General features: G+C 45.0%; 1 protein-coding gene across 3 annotated transcripts in view; it reads right to left on the bottom strand.

The window, feature by feature from the left end:
• The window catches only part of TBC1D12 (TBC1 domain family member 12), a 306,314-nt gene that overhangs the window by 92,379 nt on the left and 192,990 nt on the right, over positions 1-20,945 (bottom strand). For all 3 annotated transcript variants that reach the window (XM_086922463.1, XM_086922464.1, XM_086922465.1), the window contains 3 exons: positions 17,271-17,353; positions 16,647-16,764; positions 5,748-5,854 (listed from right to left, as the gene is read on the bottom strand). In XM_086922463.1, coding sequence (XP_086778589.1) covers positions 5,748-5,854; positions 16,647-16,764; positions 17,271-17,353 — 308 coding nt within the window. The remainder of the gene's footprint in view (positions 1-5,747; positions 5,855-16,646; positions 16,765-17,270; positions 17,354-20,945) is intronic.

Below are 20,945 nucleotides of genomic sequence, written 5' to 3'. Positions count from 1 at the left end.
TCGACTTACTGAGGCTGTGGGCCTGCTAATCAGACCCCCAGCCTGCTGTTCTCTCTCTAAATTTATAATACATGTGCTATAGGTACATACCACAATTGGAAATGGACTCCTTGTCAGCCCCTGTACCATGCACTATAGGTGCTCAGGGCATAGGTGCCACCCAGGCCTACCAGGGGCTGAAGCATAGCTTTTGCCACCCCTGGCTGGTTCTTAAATTGACACAACTGGCTGATCACTCAGCTGGGGCAAGTGGGTGTAATCACCCCTTGCTTAGATATAGTATACCTATATCTAAACCTATATCTGGACACATATATAGCCTGTAAGCCACTCCTATGGAAGGCCTCATCAATCCTGGAGGCAGAGTGCGTGGTTTTATGTGAGATGGAGCTCTGGCATGAGCTGAGCCTGTCTGCAGCTGTCGGGAACAACTCCCTAAGCTGATCCGGGATAATGCCATACCATATACTCTTAAGCGCCTTATAATCCTCGCGGTTATATAGCAACTTTGGTTTGGCTTTATCAAAACATGTCGTGTAAGGTGTCATACGAATTGGAATACTACCCCCTCGCCAGTTCTGGCGACGGGGGTAGCATTCCACCCTTCTAGAGGGATAAGACATGTTACTTTACTGAAACGCGGTTGATTTAAAATGAGCCTCAGATCCACAAAATGGATGCCCCTGCCACAGACACGGGTCTGGCCTCCTGCTGCTGACCGAAACTCAGCATATGGTGGCCTGGACAAAGGGTTTCCTGTCGCAGGGCGGTGTCAAACCACCCCAGACAGGAGATAGTGGATTGGAGTAGGGAGGTTTCAAAGAAACCAGACACTGCCTGGGGAGCACAAGGCTGCCCCTTGCATAATCCGGCCAAACCGGTTCTGGGGCCTCCCAGCCCCTGTCCCAGCGCGGCCTGGATCAAAGGAAAGGGGTGTAACCACCCCCTTCCTGGGTCCCACCCATAGGAGGGGACCTAGCAGGATGTCCAGCCCACCAGATTCGAATAAGAGTGGGAGCAGTGCCAATGCAACTCAGATCATCCTGAAGAAACATAAGAAACGAATTCTGGACCCTTCGACTTTCTACTCGACGTTAGAAGACTGAAGAATCTCCCTTGTGGTCAAGGAGTGACCACCCTGTGCAAACAGGCAACATCCAGCCCTCGACCCCTGCTTTGTTGCAGTTCCCGCCGGAACTCGAGCGACAGAGATCAACGAGATCAAGCTTGCCTGCCTTCTCCCTGCCCGATCCACAGTCCCTGCAGAGCTGAGACCAGTGGAGGCGACCGGAAGCGTGGGGCACGCCATCTTGAAAAGGCCACGAGACGCTGACCGTGCAGCCCACGAGTGATCCTCGAAGCTGTGCACCGGGGTTTGAGAAGCCCCAACCCCGAGCTCCACTTGCACCAAAGCTCACCCCTCCACACTCGACGAGTGCTGCGTGGGGCCCTTCTGCTTGTGTTGGCTCGACGCGTTGGCCCGGTCACTTGCCAGCTGGCTTGTGGCCCCTGTGCCGACGAAACTTGAAAAACGACTTGCTTTTCTGGTTGCTCCAGATCTGCACCAGCTCCTGTGAAAAGGTGCCCCCACTCTGACCCTCCTGGTTCGAGTGATAAGCAATCTCCCGGTTCCGCGTGGATTGCTTTTGCCAAGTGCTGTTTGCTGCAATCTTGAAGCCGACGGTGCTGACGGCGAGAGCCTACGTGGGACAGATCGTGACCTGCTCCTGGACGTCGCAGATGCCCCAGAGCCCACGTGACAGCGGAGAGAAGCCTATCGACAACCACCTGATTGCGCCCGACATTGCCTGGTTCCGTCCTGGTTCCACCCTGGTCACTGCTGAGTGACCCAGACTCTGTCCCCTCTGCTTTCAGGTACTTTTCTACTTCGATCCACCCTTGGATCGCACCGGACACTTCTGCTTCACATCGCCTGCAGCTGCAACAGCTCCAAGCACCAAGAGCCTGCGTGTCAGAACCCGACGCCACTTCGACCCTGTGCACCCACGGCCTGTGGGTGAGGTAACATTGCAACGCCGGTGTTCTTACACTGGTACACACTTCTAGGGTCTGTGTCTAAAGTTTTGTTCCTCTAGGTTCAGCGGAAGTATCTTTTAATTCACTTTATCTAACTTTTACGCACCATTGACATTGCATTGGTGCGAGCGGCACTTTCCGTGCTGCACCCGTCTCCTGTGGGCTACTCCCGACTTCAGCATTGCTAGTCCTGACTGCTCCCAGCGAATCTCTAGGCCCTAGGCCTAACCACTGTTCGAGAAGTGTTACTTATACCACTTTTTTAGTATATGGTCTGAGTGGCCACCCGCCCTCATCCATAATTGTGCAACTTTATATGTTTTACTGTGCTTTTGATTTAACGCTTGTGCCCCTTTCCTCATAAAGAGTACTGGGGAGTAATTTAGAAATAAATACATATATTTTTATAATATATACTTGTGTGGTGTCCTTTCATTTGATTACAGGATTGTATGTGGTAAAACAACTCGCTTAACACGACCTCTTAAGTTAAGCCTTTAAGGCTGCTTAGTCCATGCTACCACTAGGATAGCTTGTCTAACAAGGTTGACTTACAACCAGACATCTTTGGGGTTTGTTTGGACTGATACCAAGTGGTTCCAGAATTGGAAACACTACATATCAGGCCAACTTCTCACATATGGTGTCTGATATACGGTGCTTGGATGCTTGGGGGAGGGGGGGGGGGACCACATGTGCCCCCCAAGCCACAAAGCCGAGGCCTACAGGGGCCCTGCTAGGAGGCCCCAAAGTCTCATTCGACAGCCTTTCCATGGCGGTTGGATCACATTGAAAATGCTGTTGGAAACTGACATCCAAATCCCTACAGCAGTGCCTCCACAGGCACTGCCTCAATTGTAGTGATTAGGCTCTGACCCCCGCCCGGCTCCTTGAGCCTGTCGAAGGCGGCGGTCTCCTCCTCCCGCCTGCTGCGCTCCGAATGACGGAACACTGCCCTAGATGTCAGTCGGACCGCCATTGACGACCTACATCTTAATCGGGCCACAAAACACTCCCTACGGTAACTGTTCTAAGTGTTGGAAGAATACATACATTGACAGGCCTCCAACTTAATATTCACAAATGTGAAGGACTGATACCAGCAAGGGGAAATAATTGGCCACACTCTTACAGGCCAAGACTGCCTTTCGATGGATGCTAAAAGGGTTGAATTACTTAGGGATCTATGTAACTCCTGATCTTTATGAATGTGTCAAGAGTAATTACAAGAACTTACTGAAGACAACAAAAAGCTCTTCCAAACTCATTGCAAAATCATGCAATGTCATGCCTGGTGAGGATTGCCTCATTCGAAATGTTTACCCTCCCAAAGATATTATATATACCTTAAAGGCCTCACCTCTCCCCCTCTTTAAGAGCTATATTTCACAGCTACAGAACATTTGCAGTATCTTTGTATAGGCTGGGGAAAAGCCACTGATGCACAAACAAGCATGCACAACTTATCCCAGACAGGGAAACCTGGGTCTGCCAGATCTACGCCACTATTATGAAGTTGCACAAATACACTATGTGACTGAGAGTCTTCAGGGCAAAACAGACAAGATATCGTGTTTCACAGACCAAAAGTACATGGCATGTCCATTAGGGCAGGTACACTGGATCCTGAAGAGACAATAGTGTCGAAATTAGTATGCCTCTTTCATAACCAGGGTAAATTTAGAGACCTGAGCTTAATTGGCCCATCAAAAAGGCCTCACACTACATACCCATCCCCATGACACCAGTCATAGGGAACTCAAACTTCTCCCCGGAGCCCGAAAGAGCACTTTTTAAGATATAGAAAACACAAGGATGCTTCCAACTTGTGACTTCCACCATAATGGGGAAGTGAGCAACTTTTATAACATCAAAACTACTTACCACATCCCAGGGGTGAGATTATCTGAAACTTAAACATTGGATCACAAAGCTTCACACAAAGAAAAGTGTTGCCATTCAGTCCCTCATATTCTTTAAGAATTCCAACAAACCCCCACAACAACACAGAACTTGGACCCCCCAGAGACGCTCCAATCCACAAATGTCTCTCAATGATTGGTGTAGACTGATTTTGTTGAAGGACGCCTTGCAGCCAAGATGACATCAACAACCTTAGGGGGAAGGTCGAAGGAGGCCTCCTGCTGCTGCTCAATCTACAAACAGGAAGATGCACGGGATGCGGTACCCTGCTCTGCTGCACCGACCGAAGATCCTCCTGTAGCAGCAACTTCATCAGAGGACACACACACATGCCAGGAGATCAGAGTACCACACTCTCCTGACTGAATCCAGCGCCACTGGCATTACATGCCTAAGTCTTTCCTGATCTGCTTCAGAACTCAGGGTAGTATAGGCAGTGGCAGGAAGGTATACAGAAGCCCTAAAAAGTACTGTAATTGCATGTTCTTGGTTGTGACGAAAAGATTGAGTTGGGGTTCTCCCCATTACTGGAAGACAACACCTCTAGGTGCAACGGTCATTAGTGATCTGCTAAGCACCTGTGGCGGAGTTGGTCTGCCTTGGTGTTTAAAGAACTCACCAGGTGATTTTCCTACAGAGAAACTCCTTGGCGATCCACCCACTTCCAGAGGGCTCAGAGCCTCCTGATGCAAGGCCCAAGTTCCCTCCCCTCCCTGCTTGTTGCAGTACTACCTGGAGGTTTCCTATAATGGTAGGAAGGAATGCCTCCAACACCAAGCAAATGAAACTCAACTCCAACTGTGGAGATGAGTCTCTACCGAAGACCAGAGGCATCTGATCTCCACCTCTTCCATACAGACTCCCCAATCTAGTAGTGATGCATCTATGACCACAGGTCAGCTCTGAGTGGGGATGTAGAGGAGCCGGTCACTGACTCAATAGCAGTCCAGTAGCCACTACTGTAGATCTTTTGCAGTCTCTTCTGAAATCTGGATACAATACGTCAGATTCCCCTGATTGTGAGTCAACTGAGATTTGGGGGCCCACTGCAGAGCCCACATGTGACACTAGGTATGTTTGGCCAGCAGGATGCAGATGGCCAACAACCCCCAACTAATGAGGTACCATTGTCCCACTCTATGCTTAGCAGACTAATGTGTCCACAGTCTTGAACTCGCTTCATCCTATTCACGCCTCCTATTTCTGGCACCCCTTAAATCATCAAAGTTCACTGCTCTCCTACGCAGCATGACATTTCGAAACAGTACAGTTAAAAACAAATGGCGCTAGGTTTGATTAATTTACACTAGTTGTGGGTGTCAGTTAATGAAATAGCTGCTTTTCTATCAATTTCAGATTATGTGGTGGCGTTCTTTTAATGGCCTGGTTAAGCTCCATTATTTCTTGTGCATGGCGATTCTGTAAATATGGTACAATCCATTATCACATTTGAGGGCAAATTAATAACCCACATGCTGAAATTCAAAACTTGCGATATTAAAATACAAACATTTAATATGTTTATAGAAGGTATTACAAAAGAGCTATCTGTTGGTAAAAAGCAAAACTCTCATACCATTTCCACCTCAGCTGAAGTCAATATTGATAAGGAGGCAGAGGGAAGAAATGCAAGTTAATAAGAATATCACAAAAATAATGTGGAAAAGGATTTAGGAGTATGAATATTCTAAAATAGGGGAAGATGCAATTGAGAGGCGGAATGCTCTTTAAAAGGAGCTATGTTCATAGTTACATATTTGTTAGAGGACCTGGAAGTTGAAACTTACCAGAAGTGATGTTCAGCTCATTTCCTATTGCTAGACTCCATACCTTTCCACGTACGCTAGGGGGTAAGCCTTGCCACCACAGGTCTCGAACTCTTCGTGTACATCTCCTGAAAAAAAAGAATAAAGTAGTAAAAACAAAAAAAGCGCAAATAAGTCACGTTTGTACTGGTTGTCCTAGGTATCGTATCCTTCAGATTCGTGGCAAGCCAAGGTAAAGAGATCATATTTCCCTAGCTCACAACAATAAGAGCACTGTGGGTGCATTGGAGGCTCCTTCACACCTCCGATCCACCTTTACATTGAAAGGAGAGGATGTAGCCTTATGGCTAGACCGGTCGACCTCTAAGCTGGGGAACCGGGTACTAGTCTTGGAAACAACGCTCAACATCCTGTGATTCTGGGCAAATCACGTAATCTACCAGTGCCTAATAAAAATGAATGTGTCCATCTGTAAAGAAACTGGTGCTCATGTAAAGCGCTCTGATACCCGATGTCTCGGGTCTAGTTTGTGTGATAAAACTCTGAAAACATTTTAAAAAAAGAAGCATTCCAGATCCCCATTCCCACCAAAAACTAAGGGGTTTAGCCACTTGGGCAAGTTAGGGATAGGTGGATGGATCACTCCGAGAAATATGCACTACTATTACAAAAGGCACTTCAGTATCTTGTATTTACATTCATTCAGTCAATCTAGAGGAGCATGGGAAGGCTAGAAAGCATCTTCATTTGCCAGAGACCCACAATAGGAACTGCTGTACATCTATGGACCACCATGGGGATAATTACTAAAAGCATTCAGCCATATCATAACTGGAGGACACAAAAGACTGCTTAAAACCTTGAATAAGGGAAGAATAAGGAAGGAACAACGAATAAAGAGATTAGAACCCACTCCAAAATTACTTGAAGGCACAAAGGACCCCCTTCTTTCGGAGGGACAAATAATAGAGGAAAAAACAGAATGAGAACCTCACAGCAACGAACGGAAGAACTCCCATATATGGCTTTCTCCATTATTATACCCACCACTACTAAAGCTCCCACAACTGACCCTATCATGGTCAGGAACTGGAGTCGCGTAGACATACCTTCCCTTTGTGCATACCTCAACTCGGCTCTGCCCACCACCTCCCAACCCTCCAGCCTGTCACTTTCACCTCATACACAGGCTGAAGACCTTAACTCCTGGCTGGCCCAGGCGAGAGATAACTTTGCCCCTCTGAAAGAACTTAAGAAGAAGAGGCTCCACGATGCCCAACTTTGGTTCACGAAAAACCTCAAAGACAGGAAACTTGCGCTGCGCCAAACAGAGCGCAAGTGGAGACTAGACTACTGTCCCCTTAAGAAATCCACCTTTCTTACGGCCTTACAGGATTATAAAGCAGCCATCCTCCTAGCCAAATCCGAATACTTTTCCGCCAAATATTGAACTCTACCTGTAAAACCAAAGCCATCTTCTCGATCGTGGACGAACTTGTGGAACCTGATTGTGTCACTATCAAACCCCTACCATCACAGTTCCTCTGTGACTCCCTCAAGTTATTTTATCGAAAAGATCATTAAAATCAATACAAGTATCTCCAAAGCTGTGTCATCCCCCGATTTCACTGGTGCACCCAGTAACTCTGTTACGTTTTCCAATTTCCCTATGTTCACTGAAGAAGTTTTTTTCTCCATCCTCAGGAAAGTTCGTTCCTCTCACATTGCCCGGGAGATCTTCCTCAACATCCCTGACCGCCCCTCTCCCTCCTTAACAACTCCCTCACCTCTGGGGTGGTCCCCAACTCTTTTAAAACCGCTGTGGTCTCGCCCAGCCTTAAAGCAGGATCCGATCCTGGGGCATTATGTAACTTTCGCCCAATTTCACTTCTCCCCTACCTGGGTAAAATCCTGGAGGCTTTTGTGGCAAATTGCCTATGTACCTTTGTGGAATACACCCACTACTTGGACCCCCACCAAGCCGGCTTTAGGCCTCAACACTCCACTGAATCCATTGCCCTGGCCGTCTATGATGAGCTCAGAAAGGGAGCTGATCAGAACACCTCACAGGTACTGGTGCTCCTAGATCTGTCGGCGGCGTTCAACACCGTCGGCCACGATTGTTCTCCTCGATCGAGTCGAGAAGGCCGGCATCCGGGGTCCACCGCTGAGATGGATCGCCTCCTTTCTCCAAGAGCGCTTCCAAGCCGTCTGCCTCCCCCCCCCCCTTCGCCTCACAAGGAAAACAACTCACCTGTGGAGTCCCTCAGGGCTCCTCCCTCTCCCCCCTTTTGTTCAACTTGTATATCCTTCCCCTGATCTACAAACTCCAGAAAATATCAGTGGTCATTTTTAACTACGCTGATGACCTGCAGCTCATTTTTAACATTGCCCCCTCCCCCTCCTCTATTGAGAACGTCCAATCCACAATGACGTTCATCAGCACTTGAATGAACGCTAACCAGCTTAAACTTAACCCAACAAGACTGAGTTGGTCCTCACGGGGCCCCTAGGTAACCCCTGGAACTCCACTTTCTGGCCCCTTTCCCTTGGTCTCCCCTCCATCCCCTGTCAATTTGGTCAAGAGCCTAGGCATTACCATCAGCAACGACCTCTCCATGAGGGCTCAAATTAATTCAGTGGTCTCCGTCTGCTTCTTCCACCTGAGCCGAATTAGGAAAATTAGCAGACTGCTGTCACGTGAAGCTCTCGTCCAGGTTACCCTGTGACTAGTCATGTCCCGCATTGAGTATGCAAACTCTTTATATGCCGGTATACCTACGTACCAATTTCACTGACTCCAACTCGTCCAGAACCAAGCAACCAGGCTTATTGATGGCCAGCCCAAGTTCAGCCACACTAAACCCCTCCTTAGGAGCCTCCATTGGCTCCCAGTGGCCCAGCACAGCCTTTTTAAATTGGGCTGCCTGATCCACAAAGCCCTCTCCTCCCAGGGACCCTCTTTCATTTCCTCCCAATTACACGTTCTGTCCCTTCCCGTGCCCTACGCTCCTCCGGCTCCAATCTCCTGTCCCCCTGCTCCTTCAGACGCAAGAAGCATGGTGGCCTGAGATTTTCCGCCCAAGTCCCACTTTTCTGGAACTCCCTCCCCCCAGAACTCCGCCTTCTCCCCTCCTATGCCCACTTCAGGAAGTCACTTAAGATCTGGCTTTTCTCCCTAGCCTACAACTAATTCCATCACGCTGCTGTGCCCCTCAGCCCCTCCACTTAAGCGTCAAGAAACGGCTGGTGAACGTGCACTCTACAAATCCCCTTTATCATATCATATCATATCATTATCATGGCTGTGTATCAGAAGACATTGGTAATGCTATTTGCAAGTCAGGGGGATTCAGAGTCAGATGAATAATCTCCAAGATCCTCACAAGAGACACAATAAGGAGTACTCAAACCAGGAACTATCAGAAAAAGAAACGCGGAAGACAATGAAAAACCTGTAGACCCACCACCCTGCCATCAACAGGTAGCAAAATAGGATGGAAAGAAAAGGCTGCAGACCACTTTACCAATAAAAGCCCCAAGGCTTCCATTCCCCAACAAAGAACGGAACTGTAGACTAATAACGTATACCAGCTAAACCTCCTGACTTACCAGTCTGCATAAGATTTGAACGAATGTACTGCCAGACAAACAAACGAAGCTTCTACTAGAAGATAAACAACATCAAGTACAAGATACAGGACCTTATTACAGGTCTTCCCTGGAAGCACTGAAAACACCAGCCATGCCACACTGACAGTGTAATCACCTTAGGCAATGGCAATCGAGTCAGTGTCCTAAAGACCAAAACTGATCCACAGTGGAAAATGGCAACAAAATCAGGCTCACACATTTTTTGCAAGAAGCATGTTTTGCCCACTAAAATGGCAGTACAGTCAGCAATGAATGACTCTGACCGGGCCATTATGGAGTTGGATAGAAGAGTTGTGGCAGACACTAAAGCTCAGGTTCTCCAAGAAGCTGTTGGGTGGTTCTCCCTCTAGGCTGCCTTTGTTGCGGTTGATAAGGTTGTTGCTGTTGTTTTTTTCTGGTGACCTTGATACCAGTCAGGGGTTTAAACTCTGAGGGTAATATCGGTACTGGTTGGGCTTGAAAGGACATCTGTTGGCCTTTCTAGGCCAACCAGCTTAGGAGTCTCCATCTCAGACTTCATGCAAGCCATCTAGTCGTCAGTGTGGCTGCTGAAGAGGCTGAGAAAAGAAGGTTAAGGATCCTCTGTTGAGACTCTGGTTTAAGTTTGGTTAGCCGCAGCCAAGAATGCTGCTGTAAACCTATACCATGAGAATTTTCGCAAACCGCCAACCACTTTGAATCAGCTGCGTTACAGATGACCTGATTGGACACCAGGAGACCCTTGTTGACTATTTCCAGGGAGTCTTCCCATCAGTCCCTGTCAAGATCATCCACAAATCTTAAATTAGTTTCCCAAAGAGCTCTATCATATCTGCCCAGGGGGGCAGCGCCACTGCTTCTTTCATAGTGGATGAGGCTGTGTTACAGACTTTGCAGCTTATCAAGTTCAACTTCTTACTCTCTTTATCTGGTGGAACAGAGGAAGTTGAAGTAGTGGCATGGTACATTTTCAGTCGCTGCACCCAGAGGTGGGTTTGAATGGAGGAAGAGAGGATCCTGCTCGGGAAGTATATACTTTTTCTGTAGCCTCGACAGAGCCATTTTAGTGGAGGCTGGAGTCAAAAAGAGTTCCATTGCTGGCTCTAAGAGGCCTAGCACTAAAGAAAGGCGTGGCCGTGATGCTGACCATTGGTGAAGCGTCTCAAAGATGACTGACGTCGAAGGTGTAGGAGCGGGCATCTATATATTGAGCTTGTATCTCTATAATGAGCTGTGCATCTCCTCTTACCAGGAACTCCTGGAAAGTGGGGCTGTCATCCACTGGAAAAATAAGAGGTGGTGGAGAATCAGACCGTGTCGGCGAATAATTTCCTGTAGAAGTGGAAGAGGTGTATCTGGCACGATGCCTAGCTCTTGTTTGTGATTTTGATTGCGATCTATCTAAGATTTAGGACTTCTATGGCGAGAGAGCCTGGAAGATGGACGAGATGAGGAACGCCTGTGTCTGGCATGAACGATGGCGCGTTCTTGAGTGCGATCCAGGCCTTGGTGAAGGAGCTTCCACAGGAGGAAGAAGAATTGACACTGGTGGAAGAGATGCTGAATGCAATGGTTGAGAAGGTGGTGGTTGAAGTGGCAGAGGCGGAGAAGGAGGAGAATCCAGCAATACTATAGGTGTAGAGGGGGAGTACACCTTTGAGTTTGCGGAGTCTGGAGATGAATAGAAGCATCTCCTCTTTTTCCTCATTTGTGTGTCCTCAATGTCTATTTCCATCAACGCCTTGACATCGATACTCTTGATGGGTTAATTCCGTTGACGCTGAGACGCTTCTCAATGTTAATCTCCGTTGACAATGTGACATCAATGAGTCTGCATGTTTTGATGACGAGACACTCTTTGACATCAATCTTATTCTACGCCTCAACGACATACGAGACTCTGGCATGACCTACCCTATCTCTATGCCAATCGTCACTTCTTTATCAACTTTGAACCAGCCCTGGACGGCGAATAAGTCCAAGCCTTAACATCTACCCTCAACGTCAACCGGGAACAATGCCTTTTTTGGGCTGGAACCCTCTTTTTGGACCTTCCACGTCCTCCAAAATTAGATGACCGGGGCCTAGTAGATGACAGGGTCCTAGTAGAGGACTCACCCTTTCCTTGCCCTCAAGTTCCACCTTCAGACTATATTTGCTGCCTGTGTCTTTCCTAAGTGCTGTGAAGATGGATTTCCTCCCTTTACCTCAGGGTGCATCTTGAAAACTTCCTGCAGTGCTGACACTTCTCAGGAGAATGGCTTGCTGAAAGACAGATGAATTAGACGGTCTGAGGATCTGACTTGGCCTTTTTTCACAGACAGCATACTTGTCAAACAAAGACGATATTTCACTTAATAAAAACCTAAATTTTCAGTCAGAAAGTAGCAAAAAATGCAAGGAAGAGATGAAAGACATCAAATGACGTAACAAAATTGCATTGATGAAGTTTGAAGAAAAAGAGCCTAAAAAGGCCGAGCTGAATTTTCCAAGATCCTGTCACCAGGAGTTGGAAAAAAGAAGTGCCATCTGTTAGGCATGATGGGATATTGATAATCTCTGGGTCCTTAAAAGCACAGATGCAAGCTATATTGAACTCACATAATAGCAGCCTATGGAGCAACACGGTCCTGACTTCATTCATCTTCTACTCTACAGCAAGGGGTTTGTGAAAGATTTAAGGTGTTCTAGAAAATTTTCTCTTAAATGATGCATATGTATGGGTATTTTAACCTTTTTGTAAGTACAGTCTGAAGAATGGCGCCACTGTAGCCTGTACCTATAGGCTGCATAATGTGTTTTTTCTTAAGTGTTTCTACAGGCCTTCCTGAAGAAAGGCAGACATCTACACTTAAGAAGATATCTAGGGAAAAGTGCTCCGGGATTCTGGCACATGGACAGAACTATTCAAATGCTATGACTTTAAAGGAGATCCCCTATGCTAGAGTCTGCGTTTATAAGTACCCATCAGAAAGGAAAGGATTGCCAGTATTCTAAAGGAACGGATGTCCACGCAATACTCATCATAGTGCCTTCTGTTTCTCTGCTCAATGTGAAGTCTAAAGTACTGGTAAAGCACAGACAAACAGGGTGGAAGAGGTGATCAATGTCCTGGTGCATCCGGATCAAACCAGCTTCATGCCACACAGGCACATCAGCCTGAATTAAGTAGGTCGCTGACCTATGTAAACAAGGTACATCACATTAGGGGACAACTTAAAGCAGTAAAGCGACCATGCTTGACCCACAAAAGGCTTTCAACATCTCTGGAAGCTTGTATTTTGAGTATTGATAAAATGAACTGCAGGACACTGTTTTTTTTTTTAATTGCCTTACGTTAATGTATGGGGAAACACACAAGGTTTCATAATGGAGAGAGGGACGATACAGCAGTGCTTCTGATGCTGAAGCCACTTACCTGCTGGAATAAGAGGGGGTGAGATGGCCAGGGGTTTCAAATGGGAGGGGACAGTAGGGTCCTAATGGAATTGTTGGAAGTCTACAGACAATATATCCATACACATGGCTGACCTTGGTTTCATGTTTAGTAAATTGCTGGACAGGATAAATAAATATGGGCTATTTTCAGGCTTTAGTGTGAACTGACACACAGCAATACTGTTCCTGATTCAGAGGTGCAAGAAAGTAATTAAACTGTCTTCTGAGGGTGGGGAACAAAGAATGGGTGGAAGAATTTAAGTGTTTAAATACCTAGGGATATAAATATCCAGTAGCAGGAAATACTGCACAAGAATGAACATTAAGCTCCCACTAGACAAATTTAAAGAGGATATGTCATGCAGGAAGACACAAGTTGGGAAAATTGTGGGAAAAGGGTATACAGTGTGTGGATTTATATATATTTATATATTTTTTTTGCATCAGAAATGACGCGGCACTCCAGAGCTAGATAATGCTTTGTTTATTCTTAACACAACACTCCAACCAATGCGTTTCAGCCCTCCCACAGCTTTTCTCATGTGAGGGCTGATATATAAAAGAGATAGAGAGAGAGATAGAGAGAATATATATATATATATATATATATATATATATATATATATATATATATAGAGAGAGAGAGAGAGAGAGAGTGATCATTCTCAATTTGTATAAAATATAAATTCATATATCTACAATATGTACATGTCTATATATACATACTTAATACACATAAATATGCTAAAAACGGTTTTACATTTAGATTGAAGTCTCATAAAAAACCTTGCTGTCTTATAATACGTTCATTAATCATTATTTCATACTCAATGTCGTAACTGTATTAATGCAACTGTCCTCACTTTCTCTGATATATATATATATTGAATCCAATGACGTCCTCAACCTCCTTTCGGCGATGGAGACACACGAAATATATATATAGTGTGATCAAGACAGTGGATACTGTCGAAACGCGTAATGGCGGGCATGCTGAGCAAAATTGAGCTTAAATAAATACGCACTTTGTTTGGCACCACTCTTGGGTTCCTCTCTTAGTCTTCGAGACTGCGTGCTATCTGGCAGTGTTGGAGTTTTGGGAATATATATATATATATATATATATATACATATATATATATACACACACACACACACACACATCCACCCACCTACCTACCCACCCACCCTTGAATACTTGTACATGGCACTAAATAATGGGAGAGATAGCCATGCTGAATCTCAAGATAGAAGCAGACTCCGCAAGTTGCAGTAGTTAATGGATTAGAAAAAGATTATGAGGCAGAAGTTGTGTGTACACTGGGTGTACATAGACGGGAGTAAACTATTCTGTAAGGGAAGAAGGTGGTCTTTAAGGCATGGATGGGTGCCGATGACAAGACCTGTATAAGGAAAGAGTTTACAGGGAGTGACTGCTATGGCCAAGTCATCCTCAATGAGCTTACACGGTTGGAAGGGTTTTAAAGATAGACAGGATAGGCTTTCCCATAATCATATACATATTCCTAGAACAAAACATGGCCAAGCCATTTCATAGTTTCAGGAAGAAATATAGTTTGATTCATGGAGCACTTTTATAACTATCTATGTGAGACACATGCTCTGAAAAAATATTTTAAAGGGCAGTGAAGTCCTTCACGTTTCCCCCATGATTTAGATTGAAAAACTCATGTGCAGACTAATATTGACAACAAAATAGATTCCAGATCGCAAACACGCCTGGCAACCTTGATAAGCTGAGTGAGAAGTGAGAGACTATATTGACACCCTTGAAGAGGCTGACTAAATGGAAGTACTAATGTGCAAGTTGGCAATAAGGAAAGTGAGATGCTGGTGCAGCTAAATGTGCTGCACGTGATGCATCACACTAGAGTGAAATGATGTAACATTTGCTGGGGAACCAATTGTACATGACTAAAATGCAGGTGGGAGGCAAGACATTCACACATGCAATGTCACAGCATTAGAAAATACATCAGGCCTGGAACTAGAATGATAAAATCCCTTTTGATGTTTTGGAGTGCAGACGAATCAGAACCCAAACAAATAATTTGTCGGCTCTTCTGGATATTTTCCTGATCAATTTCCCAGAATTGTGGGTGGTAGCCTGGCTTACGTTAGCCAAATAAAGCATAGTGAGAGGCTGGGGAGGCCAGCCTAGACATCTGCAGAAGGCAGGATTACAGCAAAAGATCACTGCATGAATGTAGAACGATGAGAAAAGCTGCCTTCAGAAGTTTTGGAAAGGGAGGCTACCCGACAGCCACATGTTACAGTAGAATGTTGACTCACCCGAGGCTGTACTGAAGATTTGATAGTGGGGTGACTGAGTGACAGATAACCACAGATGCGCACACAAGGAGCAAGAGTGAAAAAAGTGTAATGATTGCTGCTTACCATTATCAAACATCATTCACATGCTGGGACCTGTTGAAAAAGATTTTTGACCTCCTTTTTCACTTGGTGTTATCTTAAAGAAAATGTTAATAAAATGTTAAATTAAAAAGATGGGCCAATAAAACTAGCGTTGTCCATTAGGTTGGATAATTTGCCTTAAAAAGTTCTGTCAAACAAATTAGTCAATACTGCTAAGATTGATCAATGTTTTAGCAGCTAAACACATTAACAGAATAGGGGATCCAGGTCAAAGGCAATGGAATATATTGTGGTGGCGATCAAAACAAACAAGGTCTATCAGTCTCATTCAAGAAATGCAAAGGCTGATCACCATGCATGCTATTTTCGGGACATCAAGTGGTTGTGCCCCATAATGGCAGGTTGGCCAGTGAATAAAGGCCCTTATAGAGGAACTCTTCTCTTTGCACCTGAACAGACATACCTGCTTTCTTCAGTTGTAGGTCAAAGATGGAGGTGTAAGGGCTAGATGCATTCCAAAAGTAGAGGACAGGCCTGATCCCAGACACATTTCATTTTGCAATTACTTTGCTAGGGTTAAATGACTATGGGCATTCAGAGAGATGTTAAGGAAGACAGATCCATTTAAGAAGACCAAATGTTAAAAGTACACTTCTTCAGAAGACATCAGGTGACTTTTGAAATGATTTGGTTCTCCAAGTGACCCTGAGCTTGGAGGATTTTAGGGAATCTAGGACTGGGCCTGGACTTTTATGACAATTTTAGGTCTTTATCAGTGGGTCATATTTACCAGCATTTAAAAAACAAAACAACATGACAGGATGGCCTAAAGAAAACCGATTTGCCGTTTGAAAAGGTTAAATCCCCTTCGGGATCACCATAATAATTTGTGCTCAACTCTGAGATATACAGATCTATACTTTAGTCAGAGGGGCTCAGGAAGACAGGTTTTCCCAACTAAAACATATGTTTTCAGGCTTTTGAAGCACATCTGTAGTAACAGGTCTCCATTAGGAGGGTATAGCCATGAGTAATGTGAATAAGGACAGGCATTGTCGAGCAATTACATTTCTCCCCCGCTACAGGTCTGCTAAATAAGCAGTGTTGATTGGGGTTCCCATGACACTGTGTCAGGCACGCAAATGTTCAATATCTGTACAGTCTCTCAGCAAACTGTTACTGATGATCAAGAAGGAAGAGCCATCAGTCACTCTCTGTATTTATACTCTGTGTACTGAATTGTGCTTGATTACATGTTAAGCGGTACCTAGACTTGATTGACCAATGGCCAACCAGCTTTAGGGATGCAGTTTTAAAGCACTAAGATTGATTTTGAAAGAGGCATCCAAGGCATAATCAGATTTTGGCAAACCCAGTTTATAACATAATATTGGTCCAGATTTACCATATTCAACCAAATTTATGATGGTGGATAGATTTGTGTGAACTTACATGTTCTCCCAATTTGGGAGGATTTCAGTGTTCCAGATCACCATTGCACTTGCTATGTTTTCTTCTTGCTTAAATCGCTCTCTCATTATTTTCTTCTTCTTTTGGGCATCTTTTATCTCTGTTAAAATAACATGACATGGTACAAAAGTAAAACCGTTACCAGGCATTAACAAGCTTTTATGATGTCTTGTGTAAATAATCTTGTACACAAAAGGCTGAGTGATCAAGCAGGATGAACTAAAGAAAAGCAATGACACTTCACAACCGTCAAATTAAATCATGGTGATGTAATATTGGGTAAAATAAAAAAAACCTACACCTAAAACGTTTGCAATCTGGATTAAAAATTAGAAGAAAATAAAAAGAATACGTTAGCTTGTTTTTTATTGTATATTACAGCAAATTGTTAGGCATCAATCGATTCTTCTGAGAAACATAGAGATAAGGCAAAGAACAAAGGAATATGGTTGGCTTCCAAAGTGAAACAGGGCAGGACGTGCTTAAATTCACCAAAAGAGCACTTAATGTCAGGGGTGATCACTGTGGCAAAAATAAAGTGCACTTTCAACTTAAGTTTACACCAAGATATACCCAATTACATTGCCTCTAAAAAGAACACTGTACCTCGTTTTTTAGCCTCTGCCACCATCTCATCATATTCCAGTCTATGACGGAGAGCTTCTTCAGGGGACTTGGCTGGAAGATTTCTGAAATACAAAAGGCATTTACAGATTTTATGGATTTGGTTTATTTTACTGTCGAGCCAGCAAGAGTGGAAGTTCTAGTTTCAAGAAAGCAACAAACCAAAAGGATAAACGAGATATGGGTGAGCTAGAGCTTAGAGATGGGCTCAAATTCCAATATGAAGCAACGGAACGATCCGAAAAGACCACAGCTTTAAACCTTTCTGCAACTGTCGTAGCTTTCTCGTCTTGGATACATTTTCCAGCTTTCCTAAGCGCTTCTCTGCTAGGGAGCTCAATATTGTAAAACACATTCCAAAATGATAATAAAAGAAATGTAATCTAATATAACTTGAGTTTGGCAATAAAAAATATATGTAGAATGTTTTTGTACTTATGTTCTGCATTCCTGTAGTATTTGCCCATATCAAATATCCATACGTTTGGATGGAGGAACTCTGTCCCCTAATTCCGTAGACCCTAAGGATTGTACTTATTGGAAGCACAGCCCACTCACCATGATTGGCTATGTATTGAGTTCTTTTTTCTTTGGATTCTAAGATAAAATGACACTTCTAAGGACCCCAACTAGGAAGCTGTTGCTTTGTGGTAACCATTGGTCTTGTAGGGGTTTCTACCATGAATAGATTTTCAGAGAGTTTGGGGTGCACATTGGCTCTAATGTAAATTGTTCATGAGTGGGATTTCAGAAAGGAGCCAAGCAGGAAGGGTGCACCGTCATCTTCACCTTAATGGCAGATCATAACTCATGAACTGTTTCGAAATTGATGAAAATAATATTTTTTACATCCGGACAGGCAAAAAAACCATATAGGTCGGTAGAAGAATGCCCTCACCTTGGATGACTGGCAGGGAGATTGTATAGAATATGATCTTTCTCAAATCGCATCCCAGGCACCAAACCTTATCAGAATGGCCGCCTAGTCTGTCTTTGCGCTGCACGGGACCCAGATTACGGCGAAAATAGTGTGATACAGACCCCGAAAACATGCACTGAAGGCGATTCCAGCGACCGCATCTACTGGAGCACAAGATGCTGAGTCTGTATTCGTGAACCACCCGGTAATTGTTGTCTGACCTAAAAGACAGACTTTCAGCCCGGGTAAATCGCGGCCCGCTATCTTAGACCCGCGGGTTCCATCCCGACGAGAGCGGAGATTCAAGCCTGCTACCCTTTCACTGCGTCAGCCACTCATTACAAAGGTGAGCGCGAGCAGTAAAACAGCATAGCACGGCAGCAACGCTTGACTCAGACTCCACGAGGCTGCAAGAATACCTCTATATACCTCTAAACTCTAAACCTGAACTCTGTTTGCCTGACCTCAAAATGGCGTGGGAACAAATGTGCGAAGACGACGAGTTTCTTCCTGCAACCTAAGTCTGCACAATACAGTGTTGAACAGCGTTTAATTTCAGAGGCGGTGTCCACTTCCACACAGTTATACACACAGAGGTAAAGATTGCATTGCCATGTACACGGTGTGGTCTTGCAATCTCTCACTGTTGCCTGATTCCAAGATGGCGATCTGTATACCGGATTCGATCAGCCCCAGGCGCGAAACTGGCTTGAGTATGCCACAAACCCACCATTGAGTCGCCACGATTTTAGAGGCAAATGGGTGCAAAATAATTGGCTGCTCAGAATTGAGTGTCCACTCACAGCACACAAGCAGCTCTCGCCATATACAAATTCCAGCGAGGAGTCTCTAGTGAGTAGCCAGATAACCACTCCGAGTGTCCCATAAGTCCAGGAGCACGTGCATGTGATTGTTGTTGTCTAGCCTGTACCAGTAAACTAACGATCACCTTTCTGAGGACACACTAAGCCACGAGCCATTATTGCCGATGTAGCCAGCCTAAACTGCTTCATTAGGTTCTACTGTAATAGCACATCGCTACGGAAGACCTTTGCTATCACCTGCAGCCCGGTCTCCTAATACAGCGACTCTGTCTCCTTGTCACTAAGTTTTGGTACTAGTGTTCCACTACATCATACTTCCCACCGGGGGGATTCATTCGGAAAAAATAGGAACCCACTGAACACTGTGTGCTGTGAAGCGCAAGGCTGCCAGAAGAAGATCTCCAGCCACTGAATCCAGGTCCGATTCAAAAACCGGCTGCGGCTCGACCTGTATCTTTCTAACTATTGTGCACCACCCAAACACTGATAATGGCGGATAGAGACTCCAAAAATACTAAGAAGGTGCGGCCAGAAACTTCCATCTCAGATTCACCTATTAAGAACAGGGGTGACGTTGCTAGCACTTTAGACATGATTCTGAAGAAGTTGGCGGACGTGCATGACTTAGCCAAGTCAACGAAAAGTAACACTGACGCGATGCAACTTGAATTAACCGCGATCAGGGCTGACATGAACTCCTTAACTCTCCGCTTCGACAAAGCAGAGTAAAGAATTAGCGACATCGAAGACAGGTCCAAAAGCAGCGTTAAAGTCACACAGCATCTCCAAACAACTACCAGCGACCTTAGACGCCAAACCTCAGAATTGGAATATCGCAACAGGAGGGGCAATGTGCGAATCTTTGGGGTCCCAGAAAATTCAGAAAAAGACGCTGATTCTTGTATATCATTTCTGGAAGCGTGGATTCCATCTGTTACGGGGATACAGTTCCAACATGGGCTGGATTTGGACAGAGCCCATAGAGTGTCGACCTTTCCACAATGCACGTCGAGAGGCCCTCGACCTCTCATATGCAAACCACTTAGGTTCCAACACGCGGAGGCCATCCTACGGTATGCTAGAAAAAACCACCATATCACTTGGGAAGGTAACCGAATCACATTTACCCAGGATTACTCCAGAGAAACGGTGGAAATACGGAAAGGTTTCCTATCACTTCGAGAGAAACTACGGGCGAAAGATATCCAGTTCTCTTTTGCAGGCCCAGCGAAATTCAAGATCTCAGACCATGGTCGTTCTCATTTCTTCACTAATTCACATGACTTGTCATGCTACCTGAGTGACAAACCACAGCAAGAAATGGACACGTCTGGGGGTCAATCTAACAAAAGAAAAACAGACGCTCACGAAAAAGGCAGTTAGGATTATCTCTAGCTTCAGACATCCACGATCTTTTTGACAGGTATGTCTAAATGCTGAACTGTGAAATGTGAATACAGTCGGACTGCCATTCCAGTATTATCGTCCTGGCTTAAGTCTCTCACTGACTTTCAGAGACTGGACTTAGCCTCGATGATCGAACTCTGTAATATGGTCTAAGACAATTTCTCATCTCGCCTGGTCTATCCCCAAGTTATAAGTCTATTGTCTCACTCAAAATGGTGCCAGTCTTATTGCGGCCATTCGGCCGTATTTAACCTGGACATTTGATGCAGGTCACCTTTCGATATGTCTTAAAAAAGATCTTGCACCACTTATGGGAGGGATCCAGCATCGCACCGCAATGCTTGCAGTGCTCAATTGGCTCGTGCTTCTCACTAGCTATTGGTTCTAGAGAGTTCTGGAGAGTGCTAGCTGCCACTGTTAGTTTACTAAGAGGTTGCTTCACTTATCCCTAGACAAGCTAAATGCGCTATATTCTTTACATATAGAAGATTCTTCTTTCCGCAAGAT

This window comes from Lissotriton vulgaris, chromosome 5 (assembly GCF_964263255.1).
Source record: "Lissotriton vulgaris chromosome 5, aLisVul1.2, whole genome shotgun sequence".
NCBI classification, from domain to species: Eukaryota; Metazoa; Chordata; class Amphibia; order Caudata; family Salamandridae; genus Lissotriton; species Lissotriton vulgaris.
The sequence above is the reverse complement of the archived record's forward strand: the minus strand, read 5'-3'. Positions and strand labels throughout refer to the sequence as shown.